Source organism: Pteronotus mesoamericanus, unplaced genomic scaffold, assembly GCF_021234165.1.
Source record: "Pteronotus mesoamericanus isolate MK-2021 breed Mesoamerican mustached bat unplaced genomic scaffold, CSHL_Meso_final scaffold_54, whole genome shotgun sequence".
Lineage (NCBI taxonomy): Eukaryota > Metazoa > Chordata > Mammalia > Chiroptera > Mormoopidae > Pteronotus > Pteronotus mesoamericanus.
This window is the reverse complement of record NW_026555321.1, coordinates 33,366,739-33,380,540: the sequence shown is the minus strand read 5'-3', so window position 1 is coordinate 33,380,540 and position 13,802 is coordinate 33,366,739. Positions and strand designations below refer to the sequence as shown.

The following is a 13,802-nucleotide window of genomic DNA, read 5'->3' as shown; positions in this document are numbered from 1 at the left end:
ACCCCAGTCAGTGGCCACATTCTGTGGGCATGGGTGCTGGCCATCCTGGGTGCTGCGCTCCCCTTGTTTCTCATAAAAGGGCATTGCAGGACAGCTACCAGTGCCAAGAATCAGGCACAAGGTCTGATTTTTGTTCCCCTCATGAGGGCAGTGAACTTTACTCAAAGTGCTCAGGGCATTCAACTTAAGTGCCTGAATGTGAGAAGGAAATTGCAGGATTCAGTGGAACATCCAAAATCCAAACAGAATTTTATGGGAAAAAAATGGAGGCAAAAAGAAGGGCACATGAAACGATAATACTAGAACTATATTGGTAACACATTGCTGTTTATCATCCTAATAGTATCACTCTTACTATTGCTAGTAGCTGCAATTTAATGGGTGTTTCTGTGAACCAAGGGCAGTAAGTACAGCAACGTCTAATTTAAAGCTCCGAACCACCCAAGGGTGTGAAGAAAGGCTGAGGGATTTAAACCAACCCCTGACAGACCCCAAGTCCATCTTTTCTGTTTCCCAGAAAGCTATTAGAAGTGTGCTACAGAAAGGTCAATGTGGCCATGTAAGTTTGAGAGACATTAGAGTGAACAAAACTAAATGGGTTTCTTTATAGCAGGACTTCTCAGAGCCTTCATAGGTTAAAGCAGCGGTTCGCAAACTAAAATCGCCTAGAAGTCTCGTTCGAATTTAGAGGACAGGGGTCTACCCCAGAGTTTCCTACTTAGTAGGTACAGGTGGGGCCTGAAAACCTGCATTTTTACTGAGTCCCCTGGTTGATGCTGACGCAGTCTGGGGGCTACACTCTGAAAACCACTGCCAAAGAGTGTTAAAAATGACCTTATGAATGAGCTCAGCAAAAAATGATATCAGCAATCTGATCTATGGTGAGGGCCCAGGAGACGATAACCCAGACATGTCCTAGGTTTATTTGGCCTCCAGGCTTCAGGAGTCCAATTTGCAGAACACTGTATACCACTCTCTCATTCTTTGAGTTGTCCATGGGGAGTTCTGGAAACACAGGCACCGAATCTAACACACTGCTCTACAGCTGGCCCTGACCCGCCGTGGCTTTGACCACACTGCACGCCTCAGTCGGAGGCCACGAGCTCTCCATTTGCTATGTGCTGCAGCTCAGGCTGTCAGTCATGACCTTCCTCGGAGACCTTGGGAGTGGCTTGGACTCCGGCGAGCAGGGTCAAGCCGCTGAGACAGTCCCCACAGCCCCTTCACCACAGTGTCCTCAGAGGAAAGGGTTACCTAGAGCAGAGGAGTCTTATGGCCAAAAGCCTTTCCCAGCTCACCCGTGTGGAATTCCCACCCACAGGCTGAGCTGTGAGTGAGGCCAGATGATGAAGAGCCAGCTAGGCTGCGGAGACAATGGCATCCGAGCCTGACCCATCCTCGCGGCCAGAGCTGTCCAGTTATGCGGATCTGAGCAGGGCTTGAAGATCTGCACCTCACCCCCAGCTTTCAACCCCCAGGCCTTCAGCCAGCACCCCCGCCCCCTGACAGGACAAGGCAGCCTAAAGCCAGCCATGGCCCACCTGAGAGTGAACCCAGGGGCTGTGGCTGCCCACGCCGGCCTCAGAGCAGTTTTCTGAAAGTATCACTATTACTGAGAGTAGAAGAGACAGGTACCGTGGGTAGTACCTTCAGAGTGACCCCTCTGCATAGGACACACCACGGCAGACATGTCCCAGATACTAACTCACCCCCTTGTCCCTCCCAAAGGCATGCCCTCTAAATCAGTGAGGCCAATTAAAAACCTAAAAATATTTAGGCTCCCTTTCTTGCCCTCACTCGCCCCACTGTGTGTGCATGGATGGGAGGGAACTGTTTACTGCACAACAGGCCTGTTCATCTCTTTGAATCCCCCTGACAACAAGCAAGAGAGGTTGGGGTGGCTATACCCATTTCACAGATGTGGAGCCTGAGACAAAGAGGTTAACCAGCTTGCTGATGAGAAGCGAGGCTAGGATTCCGTCCCAGGTTCTGCTGCCTCATAGACCAGTGGAGCCTGAGAAGTCCTGGGTGGGCCAGTAGTGTGGGTGGGTAGGTATGACAGTCCAAGGGGTGTGTGTTTAGGTTTCCTGGGGTGAAGAGCAGTGTTTGGAGTAACTCAGAGCCCAGCCCAGTAGAGAATTTGGGAGCCTCTTGTCTGCATGCCAAGAACAACAGAAGGACTTGCCTGTCCCACCCCAGTCCCACTAGGCCTTGGGGGTTTCAATGGGTTCTGTGCCAGGTAGCTGCCAGCTCCAGCAACCTGGACCCTTTCACACCAGAATGGTGAAGCCCCAGACTCACTTTCCCAGCCTTCCGCTCCGCCCTCTCCCTCCTGGATGGAACCTGTGGGCGCCTGAGCACCCTGCGGGCAATGACCTTACTGCTCTGATTGCTCACAACTCCACCAAACCATTTCCCTGCATTCAGGGAGTTTACTGGACATTCTCTCAGAAATTGAATATACAGATATTTCCTGGGCACGGTCATTTTGCCCAGGCATTTCCGCCCTTTCCTGTACCCCAAACTTGTAACTGAAGAAGGGGGAGAGAAAGCCAGAACATAGCATTTAATGTAATCTCCACCCTTTAGTAATTATTATTCCTGCCCCCCAATTCCAGGCCCTTCCTCACACCACCCTTTTTTCAGGCCAAGCCATGCCAAAGAGAGTGACTAAGAGGAGGGGAACAGGTTGAGAGAAGTGAAGACCTTCCTTGAAGTTGTAAAGATTTCTTAATTTGGTCCAAATTGCAGTGTGGCCCCCACCCCCCTTTTCCCACAAGAACGCACAAAGGAGGGACTAGAGACCTGGGTCCCCACCCTTCCACTGAGGTCTGCCTCTCAGATGGAAACCCACAGCAGCTGGCGGCTCAGCTGGACTCCAGCCCCAACAAGGGACATATTTGTGGGCAAGGGACTTCCAAATCATTGTCCAAGCAGATGTTTGGCTTGTGGGCTTGGCAGGACGGCTTGCCTGCCAGCCACTATCTGGGAATTTGAAACCACTGCCCTGCCCCCCACCTTGTGCCCATCTGAGCTGGAGGACTGGAGGGCAAGAGGCCCAGAGAAGCAGCCCCCAAAAATCACCATGGTTACCAGGCTTCTCAACATCTGCCTCCCTCCCTTGTGGTGGAAATATTTTAATAACATGAAAGGGGTTTTTTTTCACAGAAAATTCCCTGTATTCCACTTTTTATACTTGTAAATACTTTTCCATGTTGCCACATAAGGCCTCACAAGCATTTTTGTTTTTTCTGAAGTGAACCACATAATATTCCATTGACTAAAACAGGTTGGCAAAGTTTTTCTGTTAAAGGAAGAGTGAATATTTTAGACCTTGCAGCCATACAGACTCAGTCAGAACTACTCACCTCTGTCCTTGTAGCACAAATGCAGCCACAGACAATATCTAAACCAATGCCCATGGCTGTGTTCCAATAAAACTTTATTTGCAGACACAGGCGTTGGGCTGGATTCAGCCTATCGAGGTAGTTTGCTGATCCTGGAACTTGAAGACCCATGAAAAATAGTTTGACCTTTTTATGAATCACTTTGGTTTTATCTGATTTTATGTGGCTATTATAGTTTAATGGACAATGGGGATGACGAGGAGGAGGATGTCATCTATCATTCAATGGCCACTACGTTGTGCCAGGCACTGAGCCAGGGGCTTCACATTGTCAATTTATTTAATCCTAAGAATTATCCTACAAGGTATATGATCCCCCTTTTTAAAGACTAAGATATTAAAAGAAGTTCTTAGCTTACTTAAACAGTGCTTTCAAACTTCAAGTCATAACCTATTAGTGGACAGTAAATCGATTTAGTGAATTACAACCAGAATTTTTTTAATGTTTTTTGAAAAAAAAAAGCAAGTGCTTCAGAGGTAGTAAATATTTTTCTGGAAACCTTTTGTCTCGGGGTGTGTAGGTATACATGTGTTTCTGTACTGTCAGGCCATAACATGTATTTCCTACTCTGGATCACAGACCAAAAAAAAAGAGAGAGAGAGAGAGAAAACATAGAGTTGAGGAAATTGTCTAGTCACTTAGCCGGTGAGTGGTTAAACTAGAACTGGAACTCAGGCCCGACCCAGGCCCCAAAGAGTAGGAACTCCCGTTGGCAGAGCCCCGGCTGGAGGCACCGTGCGAGGCTGTTGCCCAGGGACGATCACATGTAAGGCCTTTCCCTCCTCAGCAGCCTCCATTTGCAAGAGGTCAGTCATTGCCCACACAGTACACAAAGCTGGATTTGAGAACAACCCAGGCTGACGTTCTCCTTTGCAAGTGCAGATTTATGAAGACTTCCTGGTTCCATCTCCCCCTCTTCACTAGGTACCCAGTGAGGTAGATTCAGTTAGGAACACCTAACATTTTAGCTGGCATCACAGAGAGCCCCATATTCAATAACCTGCCCCAAGAGGAAGCATGAAGCAAAGTGGTTGTCAATAGCAGTGACCTCCATGTGTAAAGCTTTTCCCACAAGCCAGGGCTTGCCACAAATTTCAGATGAAGAGAGTGAGGCTCAGCGAGGGGGGCGACTTGACCAGGGGCTGACCAGTGAAGAAGCCATGGTGCAGACCTCATTCCAGAGGCCGTGACTCTAAGCATTGCACCCAGCCTGCCTGTCCTGCACAGGCGGGAGCCTCAGGAAAATGACGGTTTGTGGGGAACAGAATGCAACAGCCTGAGGATGCCAGAAATGACCCCGAGCCAGAAAAGAAAAGAAAACAGAAAAGAAAGAAAGAAAAGAAAAGAAAAAACAATGACTCTGGAATATGTAAGGCTGCAGAGCAGAGATGGTGCATAATCACCATAAGAGGAAATGAGGAGATGCTGTTTATAAATAAATTATTGAGTATTTGCATTGGAAAGAACCCAGAGCCTGAATTCAAGCCCCTTGTGTTAATATTTACTATATTGTAATGGTGAGATTTTCACAAGGCACTCTGGGTTTAGACTGGGTAGGCCTTTGGATAAGAGCCTTCCAGAAGAGACAGCAGGAACGGGACAGAATTCTAGCAGCCCTGATGGAGAGAGGATTGCTCATTTAGAGGGTTCTCCATACCTGCTGACCCTCCTCTGAAGTCAAACATGGTTCAACCCTTAGAGACCGTTGCCTGGCTGTGTAAACCTTGGCCACTGTCATTAATCTGCTATCACCTAAAACACTCCGTGTTTTGATTAGTTCCATTTCAGAAGTTTTAAAAATCCCGTGGACCCACATATGATGTTCCTATTACCTCATGCTGCCTATCAAACCTCCCTGAGATGTAGTAGCTTAAAACAATAACCCTCGTTGTGCTCACAGATCAGCACTTTGGGCAGGGCTCGGTGGGGATAGCTGATCTCTGTCCATGTGGGGTCATTGAAAGCACCTTGCAGGATGGGGGCTGGAGTCTTCTGAAGCTCCTTCACTCATACGTCTGGCCTTGGTGCTGGGACTATGTAAACACCTAGGGCTGGGCCAGCAGTAGCTTCTGTGTGTTTTCCCAACATAGTCATCCCGGCATGGAGGCCTCAGAACTTCTTTCCTGCCTGCCCAGGGCCAGGGTGTGTGTAGTGAGAGAGGAAGCCCAGTAGGAGCTGTGTTGCCTTTGTGACCTTCGTCAGGGGTCCATAGCACCCCTTCCCTTCGACAGAAGTAAGCCATTCAGGCAGGAGCACATTAAAAAGAGGAACGTAACACCCCACTGGTTAGAGGAAGGTCCCAGAATTTGCAACATCATTTTCACACACAGAGAGAACCCCAGCTCTCTGGGGTCTTAGCATCTGAGGCAACCCAATCTAAAATGTTTTCTCAAAGCATTTTGATTTGCTTTCTCAAAGCAGGTATTTTGATAGATTACCAAGGTCCAAAATACACAACTTTCCAGCTCTTTCCAGCTCTTTCACTTAGAACCTTTTCATAAAGAATCACTCACCACTTGAACAAGGATGGGGCAAAGCTTCAGTGGTACTGGAAGAAACGTCATGTTTGTTCTACCTATGACAGGTTTGTGGCAGACATCTTCCCCACAGGGGAGAGAGTCTGCAAACTAAGCTATGTGACAAATGTTGGAAAGATTCTCATGCACAAGCTCTGATTTTAGATAGTTGGGAGTATGAGTAAGAACCCACTGATATGCTAATGATGAATGTTTTTCTCTATGCCTTTTAACAGTCCCAAAGGACTTCTGCTTGACCACACTGTCTCCTTCACAGGCAAAGTGGCCTAAGAATGACCACATTGGGCTTTCTTAAAAATAGTCTAGGATTTAAGCAGGCGGGAATTCAAATTGGCTTTTGCTGTAACCAAATCGAATTGGTGATATCATTTTTGGTGAGCTTATTTAAAAGATCATTTTTAAACACTCTATGACAGTGGTTCTCAAAGTGCGGATGCCTGATCACATCAGCATCCCCTGGGAACTTGCAAATTCCTATGCGCCATCCCAGACCTACTGAACCAGACACTCCGGGGCTGGGGCCCAGCGGCCTGTTTGAACAAGCCCTCTGTGGGATACTGGGGCAGACTCCAGCCTGAGAATCACTGTCTTAGAGGTGGGGGCAGTTGGAGAGGGATCGGGGCAGGCCTGCCAAACCTGGCACTGATTGTGGCTGAGCCTGGAGCAGTGACCAGACAATGAAACTCTCACAACTCAATGCCAGCCTGCATGCCAGTGCTGTTATGAAAAGGAACCCTAGGCCTCCAGACCAAAGGCAGATCCCAGCTTTAACACGACTTTGTCATCTTGGGAAAGTGACTTAACTCCTCTGAGCCTTGGCTTTCTTATACTTGTTTTTATTGATTTTTTTAAAGAGAGAAACAGAGAGAAACATTGATTTGTTGTTTCACTTATTTGTGCATTCATTGGTTGCTTTGGGTGTGTACCCTGCCCATGGATTGAACCTGCAACCTTGGCATATCAGGACGACACTCTAGCCAACTGAGCTACCCAGCCAGGGCCTCTCAGCTCTCTTACTTATAAGGAGGGCTGGGATAGGGAATAATGAGATTTTAGCTAATTATTATTGAACCCTTAGCCCATTAACTTTCTTATCTCATTTAATCATGCAACAGCCCTATGATGTTATTATTAGTAGCAGTATTCCCAAACTAAGGCACAGAGATGGTAAGTAACTTTTCCGAGGTCACAAAGTCAGCCCCCCCCCCCCCCCCCCGCATCTCAATCACCCCCTACAATTTAGAAATTGTAAACCTCAGTACCAAAGATTACAAAGTATAAGTTTGTGCCAGGAGTGTAGGGCCTGGCTTCTAGGACCCAAGCAGGCTAGGCATTCTGACTCTCAGTTGCCAGCCTGTCCCTAGTGGTTGGGGGGCCACCCGGTGACAGGGCCAGGTCACTATCAGATCTGTCATTCTTTGAGATGACAGGAAAAAGGGCACAGAAAACAGCTCACAGACCAGAAGGGGAAAATTGGTTCCTGACACATGTTGACAGGACTCATTACCCAGACATCTTACTTTCATAAAGTGACAGTCGCACTGTTTACTTAGAAGGGCTGGCTACTGGCAGTAATGAGGCCAAGAGCCAGGGGTGCTGGGGAAACGGGAGAAGAGACACGCCTCATGCTAAGGAGCGGATGCCAAGCGCACGTGCACAGATCTCTCCTTCCTCCCTCCACTCTGCTGCCACAATTGCCTCCCTACACTACAAACCAGAACACAGCACTCCTCACCTCGAGAACCACTGAGGGCTTCCCATTCCTTCCAGAGTGAAAGCCAACCCATAACCTGGGTTCAGAGCCACCCATGGTCACCCTCCAATTCCCTTCCCTGGGTCAGGAGCCTACTGATGACCCAGACCCACCCAGGTGCATGAGTCCCTCCCCCCTTCCCTTTCTCTGGAAATGCGCCATGGGGAGCCCCCCTGATGCGTCATGATGATACTCGACCTGGTGTCATGGATCAGCACCAAGTCCCTCTGTGAGAGGGAAGGACTGGAAATTTCAATCCGTGAAATTTAAAACGCCAGACAGACAGAAAATTCACTTGGTACTTGGGCAGCCCTTGCCAAATAGTTGACACCTCACAGCTATGCTAAAAGAGATGGTGAAGATAAATGAATGCTGATTCATCACTTACTTTTGGGTTAGACCCTCTGAGGAGTTCCAGGCATGTGGTTTTCACACCACACCTCGTGGACATAATGCAAACCGCAAATCTAGCATGTCTTAAGGAACATTAGCCGGCATTCTGGGTCAATTAACCAAACATATTCCTTCCCTAGAACCACTATGCTAAGGGACTACTATCGGCACAAGGACATCCTTTGTCGTTTGGTTTTCTGTCCTCAACTTTCACTATTTTAATTTTTATTTCCTCTTCATATACAGAAGTATATTATAAATAAGTATGTAATGAAAATATTTAAGAATACTAAGTGTTTAGGCTCTTAACACAGGCCTACTCATGTCTACATGTCAAAACAACGCCTACTTCGATGGGGGCTGACGTGTAATGACTGCTTGGTAACAGAGTTCTCATCCAAAGCTAAGGGCAGCAAATATTTTCTTATTCTGTAGTAATAAGAATTTCAGGGATTGTGAGCCACGATCCAAATCAATGATATTATGTAGGTACATTATGTAACAAGAGAAAACATTTCCACAATTTTTTTTTTTTTTTGGAAATTCAAAATACAGTTGACCCTTCAAAAACACAGTAACTGGGTCTCGTGCAAATTAAATCTGTGTTATTCAAGGTTCAGCTGGATTTTCAGTCCACAATTGGGAATCCAAATATGCAGGGGGTCATTTTAAGTTATATGCAGATTTTCTACTGCATAGAGTGCTGATGCCCTTAACCCCTCTGTCATTCAAGGGTCAACTGTATAGTATTAAAATTAAGCTCAAGTTTTTGTAGTATAGGTTGTGTTAGTCAGTTCAGGCTATAATTGGGAACTGGGAATACCAGAGCCTGGGTAACTTAGACAACAGAAATTTATCTTCTCACAGTTCTTAAATGAATTAATAATTGTTCAATTTTTCTCAGTTTTAATTTTTCTTATAGCAAATATCAATAGCTATTACCTATATGAATAAAAAGTCTTTTTAAGAGTATAAACTGTCATGAAAACAAAAAGTCTGAGAACCTCTGTGCTAAACAAGTAATTCATTTAGTCCTCATGACAGCCTACTAGGTAGGCAGTATTATCCCACTTTGCAGATGAGAAAACTGAGGAACAGAGAGGCATAGTAATTTATTCAAGGAAGTTGAAGCTCGAACCTGCGTCACTTGACTCTCCTAACTACCTCGTTTCTTTGGGGTCCTCCCCCGCTCCTCTAGGTATGTGAGCTCTGCAAGGGAGTAGCACCTGCTGACAGCCCTGTGGTCTACGTGGACAGGGCCGGCTACGACAAGCAGTGGCATCCTGCCTGCTTTGTGTGCATCAAGTGCTCCGAGCCGCTGGTGGACCTCATCTACTTCTGGAAGGACGGTGCGCCCTGGTGCGGCCGCCACTACTGCGAGAGCGTCCGGCCCCGGTGCTCCGGCTGCGATGAGGTGATAGGCAGTGGGGCTGGGCGGTGGGGTGGGTACCCCTACCACCGTTGGAGAGGACTCAGAGGCCAGGGGGAGTGTGGCTTCATTGATGATGATCCACGGCTAGGAAAACTGAGGCTCCGGTCATACTTCATTCCCTCAGTCTGTTTTTGCATCTGCAAAATGGGGCCAATAATAGTTTCCACCCCAAGGATTGTTGGGAATGGTCAGACATACAGTGCCTGTCCAGTCTTGTCCTTGGCACTTAGTAAATGCTCAGAAGAACATCATAGGGGGTGTAACAGGAAGCACGGACCTGGCTCTGCATCTATTAATTGTGTGGTTATTCAACTCCTGTGCCTCAGTTTTCTCACTCATAAAATGGGAAGGATAACATTGTCTATCCCATGTGGTTACTATGAAGATAAATGAGATACTAAATGAAAATGCTTGGTTTGGGCTTGACCAAGTAACGAATAAATGGGAGCTGCTGTTAGTCTTAGGATAATGTAACATAATATGACCTAATAATACATTAACATATTATAACACAATACAGTAAATACAATACAGTTGTTAGAGATGCTATGAAAGGGGCTCAATGGACCAATGTGGCTGAAGACTAGAGGAACTCTCAGGTGTATTAATAAAGACAATAATAATCTTGCTCTTGAAGACTGGCCATGGGCAGCTTCTCTATCGTAAGGCTGTCCTCACTAGGGTATTTAATATTGTCTCAGAACACAACTGGGCTTTGCAATTGATCCAAACAGTGCCCCAGAGACTAGATGAGTAAAACCTGCTGATGGTGGAGGACTTTTCTTTCCATCTGAGAAACTAAGATGCAACCATGGCCGTCACCAATACTGTACTTAGTGCATCTGATTAATGTCAGATTCTTCCACTGAGGCATTTAAAGATCAAAACAAGAATAGGATAGGATGAACCACCATCCTACAACTTGCCCTCAATACACTGTCTCTACTAGGTTCATTTCTTCTGCTCTCCTCTCCAGATAATATTCTCGGAGGACTACCAGCGTGTGGAAGACCTGGCCTGGCACCGAAAGCACTTTGTCTGCGAGGGCTGCGAGCAGCAACTGAGTGGCCGCGCATACATTGTCACCAAGGGTCAGCTTCTGTGCCCAACTTGCAGCAAGTCCAAACGCTCCTGAATGGCTACCTGTCTATGGCCAGAATCCACAGGCGCCCCCTGAGAAGGAAAGCCAGGTGCGCTGAGGCCATCCTACAGGTCTGAAGTGACAGCCAGCAAGCAACAAAAACAGGGATAATTTTTTCAGTGAGAATATATATACACATATATTCTAGGTGGGTGGTGGTAGATCCTTGAGGGTCAATAGTTTCCAAGCCAGAAATATCCTGAGAAGTCTAAGGATGAAGTTACTTTGTTTTTGTTGCTGTTGTTTCCCAGCTACCAACTAAAGACACAATCGCCTGCAAGGGATGTCTAGGAGGAGTTTCGCAGAATGCAGTTCTGAGTGATGGAATCACGTAGCTGTAGAATGCGCGCGCTTTTCCGTGAGCCTGGGAGCTCCCCCAGGAGCGGGGTGGTATCCCAATGACTGTTTGTTGCCTCCTTTCAAATGGAATTTGAATTTAAATAAAAATCTTTTTTTGGCATGATAAATATATCAATAAACATTTTATGTAGCCCACATATGCCCTTATCTAATTATTTATACGGAGGCAGTGATTTTGTGGCATCCATTTAGCTCCATAACCCTGAATGCCGGTGCTGACAAAAGGCGTTACAAATGCTGGTGCGCCTCGTCATCGATGGGGGTCTCGTCAAATGTCTTTGAAGAACAGAGGTCCGTGGAGCTGAATACCACCCCCAGTTTCAGGTTTCCCCAGATCACTGATGGAACGTGCATGTTGTATTTCATGGTATACCAAAAAGTAGCCTGCTGGGAACTGATAAGCTGCTTAAAGAGGAGGGATCAGACTCAGCTGCCTTCCAAGCCCAAGCAAGTGAACCCTTCTGGGAGTAAGACCAGGTACAAGGTTGGGGAGCCGCCAAACAGGGTCACATGTGACATGACAACTTGTGTGGACAGACTTTAAGAAAATTTCTCATAACTAGATTGTTATGAGAAATCTCTCCATTTTTAAATGTTGCCAATTGAACATTGAATGAGCCAAATAGAATAGGTCTTGGGGCAATATTTTCTCCTTTTATGGCCTCTCTGGGTATTTGCAGCCCCCAAGTTAATTTACTTCTCACAATTTCTAAGAAAAAACCATCTTTTTCTACTGCCGATATAAGGACAAAAGACAACGTGAGTCCTAGGAACTCGCAGTCCTGTCTCTAGTGACCTTCTTTCTTAAACTTCCCATCTGTTGCCAAGTCTCTTGAATTTTACCACCGACATTTTGCTGTCATCTCTCATCTGCAGTACCCTCATTCGTGTGTTACAAGTTTGACCAAAGCTACTGCAGTATCTTTCTAAGGTGGTTTTCTGCTTCTACCTCCTCTGTAGCCGCACTCAGTTTCCCTGTCCTGCCTGTCTTAAGGAGAAGCTGCGTGTCATCTTCCTCGGCTACCCTTCATGGCTTTCCATTGCCTCTCAAGTTCAGAACCAAGTTCTCAACCTGACGTGTGAATCCTTCCAAAACTTGGCTTAATTTTTTTCCTGGTCTTAGGACCGTAATTTCTCTAGATTTCTATTTGCCTTTTTCTCCCAGACATTCAGAAACTCCCTTTGATCAAGCACACCCCACCAGGCTTTTGCTAGTTCTGACCCAGTTACTTGAAGACCAACTCCTGCTGAAAATCCACCTGTCCTAGGAGGTGCTTCTCAAGCATAACCTGCTTCTCAGTCCCTTCCCAGAAACATCAATGGAATATTCACTCATTCACTCACTTATTCTCCAAATCTTCACTGACTACTACAGAGTTCTAATTCCTATGCTGACTACAGAGATTAACACTCAAAAAAAGAATGCTTCCCCCTGGATTTTACAGTCTGAGGGGGAGATGAGCCCTAGGTAAATACTCCCACAGTCAATGTAAAACCACAGCTACCGAGGATGCTATAAAGAGGAGGTACACGTTGTTACAAAGTATATGAAAGATACTGGACCTAGTCAGGGATGTCAGGTGTGCCCCTGGGAACATAACACTTAGAGCTGATAATTAAAGAGTGGGTACATCTGAGTAGGCAAAGAGACAAAGGACAGTGGTTAAAGATGGATATGAGGATGGCCTGTGCAAAGGCCCTGGGGCGAAAGTAGCACCAGTTTATTCGATACCTATGAACTGGTGTTAGAAATACAGCGGTGACCATGGCTCGTGCATGGGACTGAAAGAAGACGGGTATAGCTGGGACACACAGAGTGGGCATTAGATTAGTACGAAGGTCTTAACCCAGCTTCGCGGGCAGCAGAAAAGACTGGTCTTTGTTCTAGAAGCAACGGGGAGCCTTCAGGAAATTTTAAGGAGAGGTTGGTGACAGCTAGACAGGGAGAGTATCAATTACATGATCGCTCCTCTGCTGAAACCACAGCATGATGCCTATTTGTCCACACCATTGTGTGGGTAGGAGTGATGACCCAGAACAGATGCCGCAGACCCCACCCAGGGCATGCTCCTGCCTTCCCGTGACTGCTAATGACACCCCAACTTTGCATTCGAAATATCTGATTCATCACTGACACTCCCCTCCCCTGTTGGGTCCCTTGGTGCAGTCTTTTCTCTTCCACCATCTCTTTCCATCTGCCCCTGAGGTCATGGTTGTATTTCACCTTGAACGTTTCCTGCTCAGCCGGACAGCAGTTTCCTAGTGAGTCTCCCTGTCATGAACTCAGTCAGTGTCTGCACACACAGCCCAGAGGAACGGCTCAGGAACACAGCCTAATTATGCACTTTGCTCACAGAACACTCAGGGCCTCCCTACTGCACATACACACACAAATTGAAAATCCTTAGCCTTGCAATCAAGCTCCTTAACTCCCTGGCCCTAACCCACCATGCTTCCTGCTCCCCTTTCAGAAGTTAAATGAACAGCTGGCAGGTCCCTGGATGCGTCCTGTGCCTTCCCTACCACTGCACCATTGCTCAGGCTGTCCCCTTCTCCTCAAGTTCCCCACACTGTGCTCAATGGCTGCATCTTCCATGGGGCCACCGCAGCTCAGTGGGATTCTGTACCAGAATTGGAAGGACATATGCTTTAAAATATTAGTGTTAACTGGTACATGATTCATCCCCCACATCAGCAAGAAAAGTGATCACCATTCCCATCACTTCTATTCTCTAGGAACATTTCCCTGGCCTTACCCTCCCCCCTGGGGTGTCATCTG

General features: G+C 46.8%; 1 protein-coding gene across 1 annotated transcript in view; it reads left to right on the top strand.

Moving 5' to 3' along the window:
- LMCD1 (LIM and cysteine rich domains 1) overlaps nucleotides 1–11,154 on the top strand; it is a 55,512-nt gene extending 44,358 nt beyond the window's left edge. The window contains exons 5-6 of the mRNA XM_054595216.1: nucleotides 9,289–9,504; nucleotides 10,499–11,154. Coding sequence (XP_054451191.1) covers nucleotides 9,289–9,504; nucleotides 10,499–10,657 — 375 coding nt within the window. The 3' untranslated portion in view covers nucleotides 10,658–11,154. The remainder of the gene's footprint in view (nucleotides 1–9,288; nucleotides 9,505–10,498) is intronic.
- Nucleotides 11,155–13,802: the final 2,648 nt, after the last annotated feature.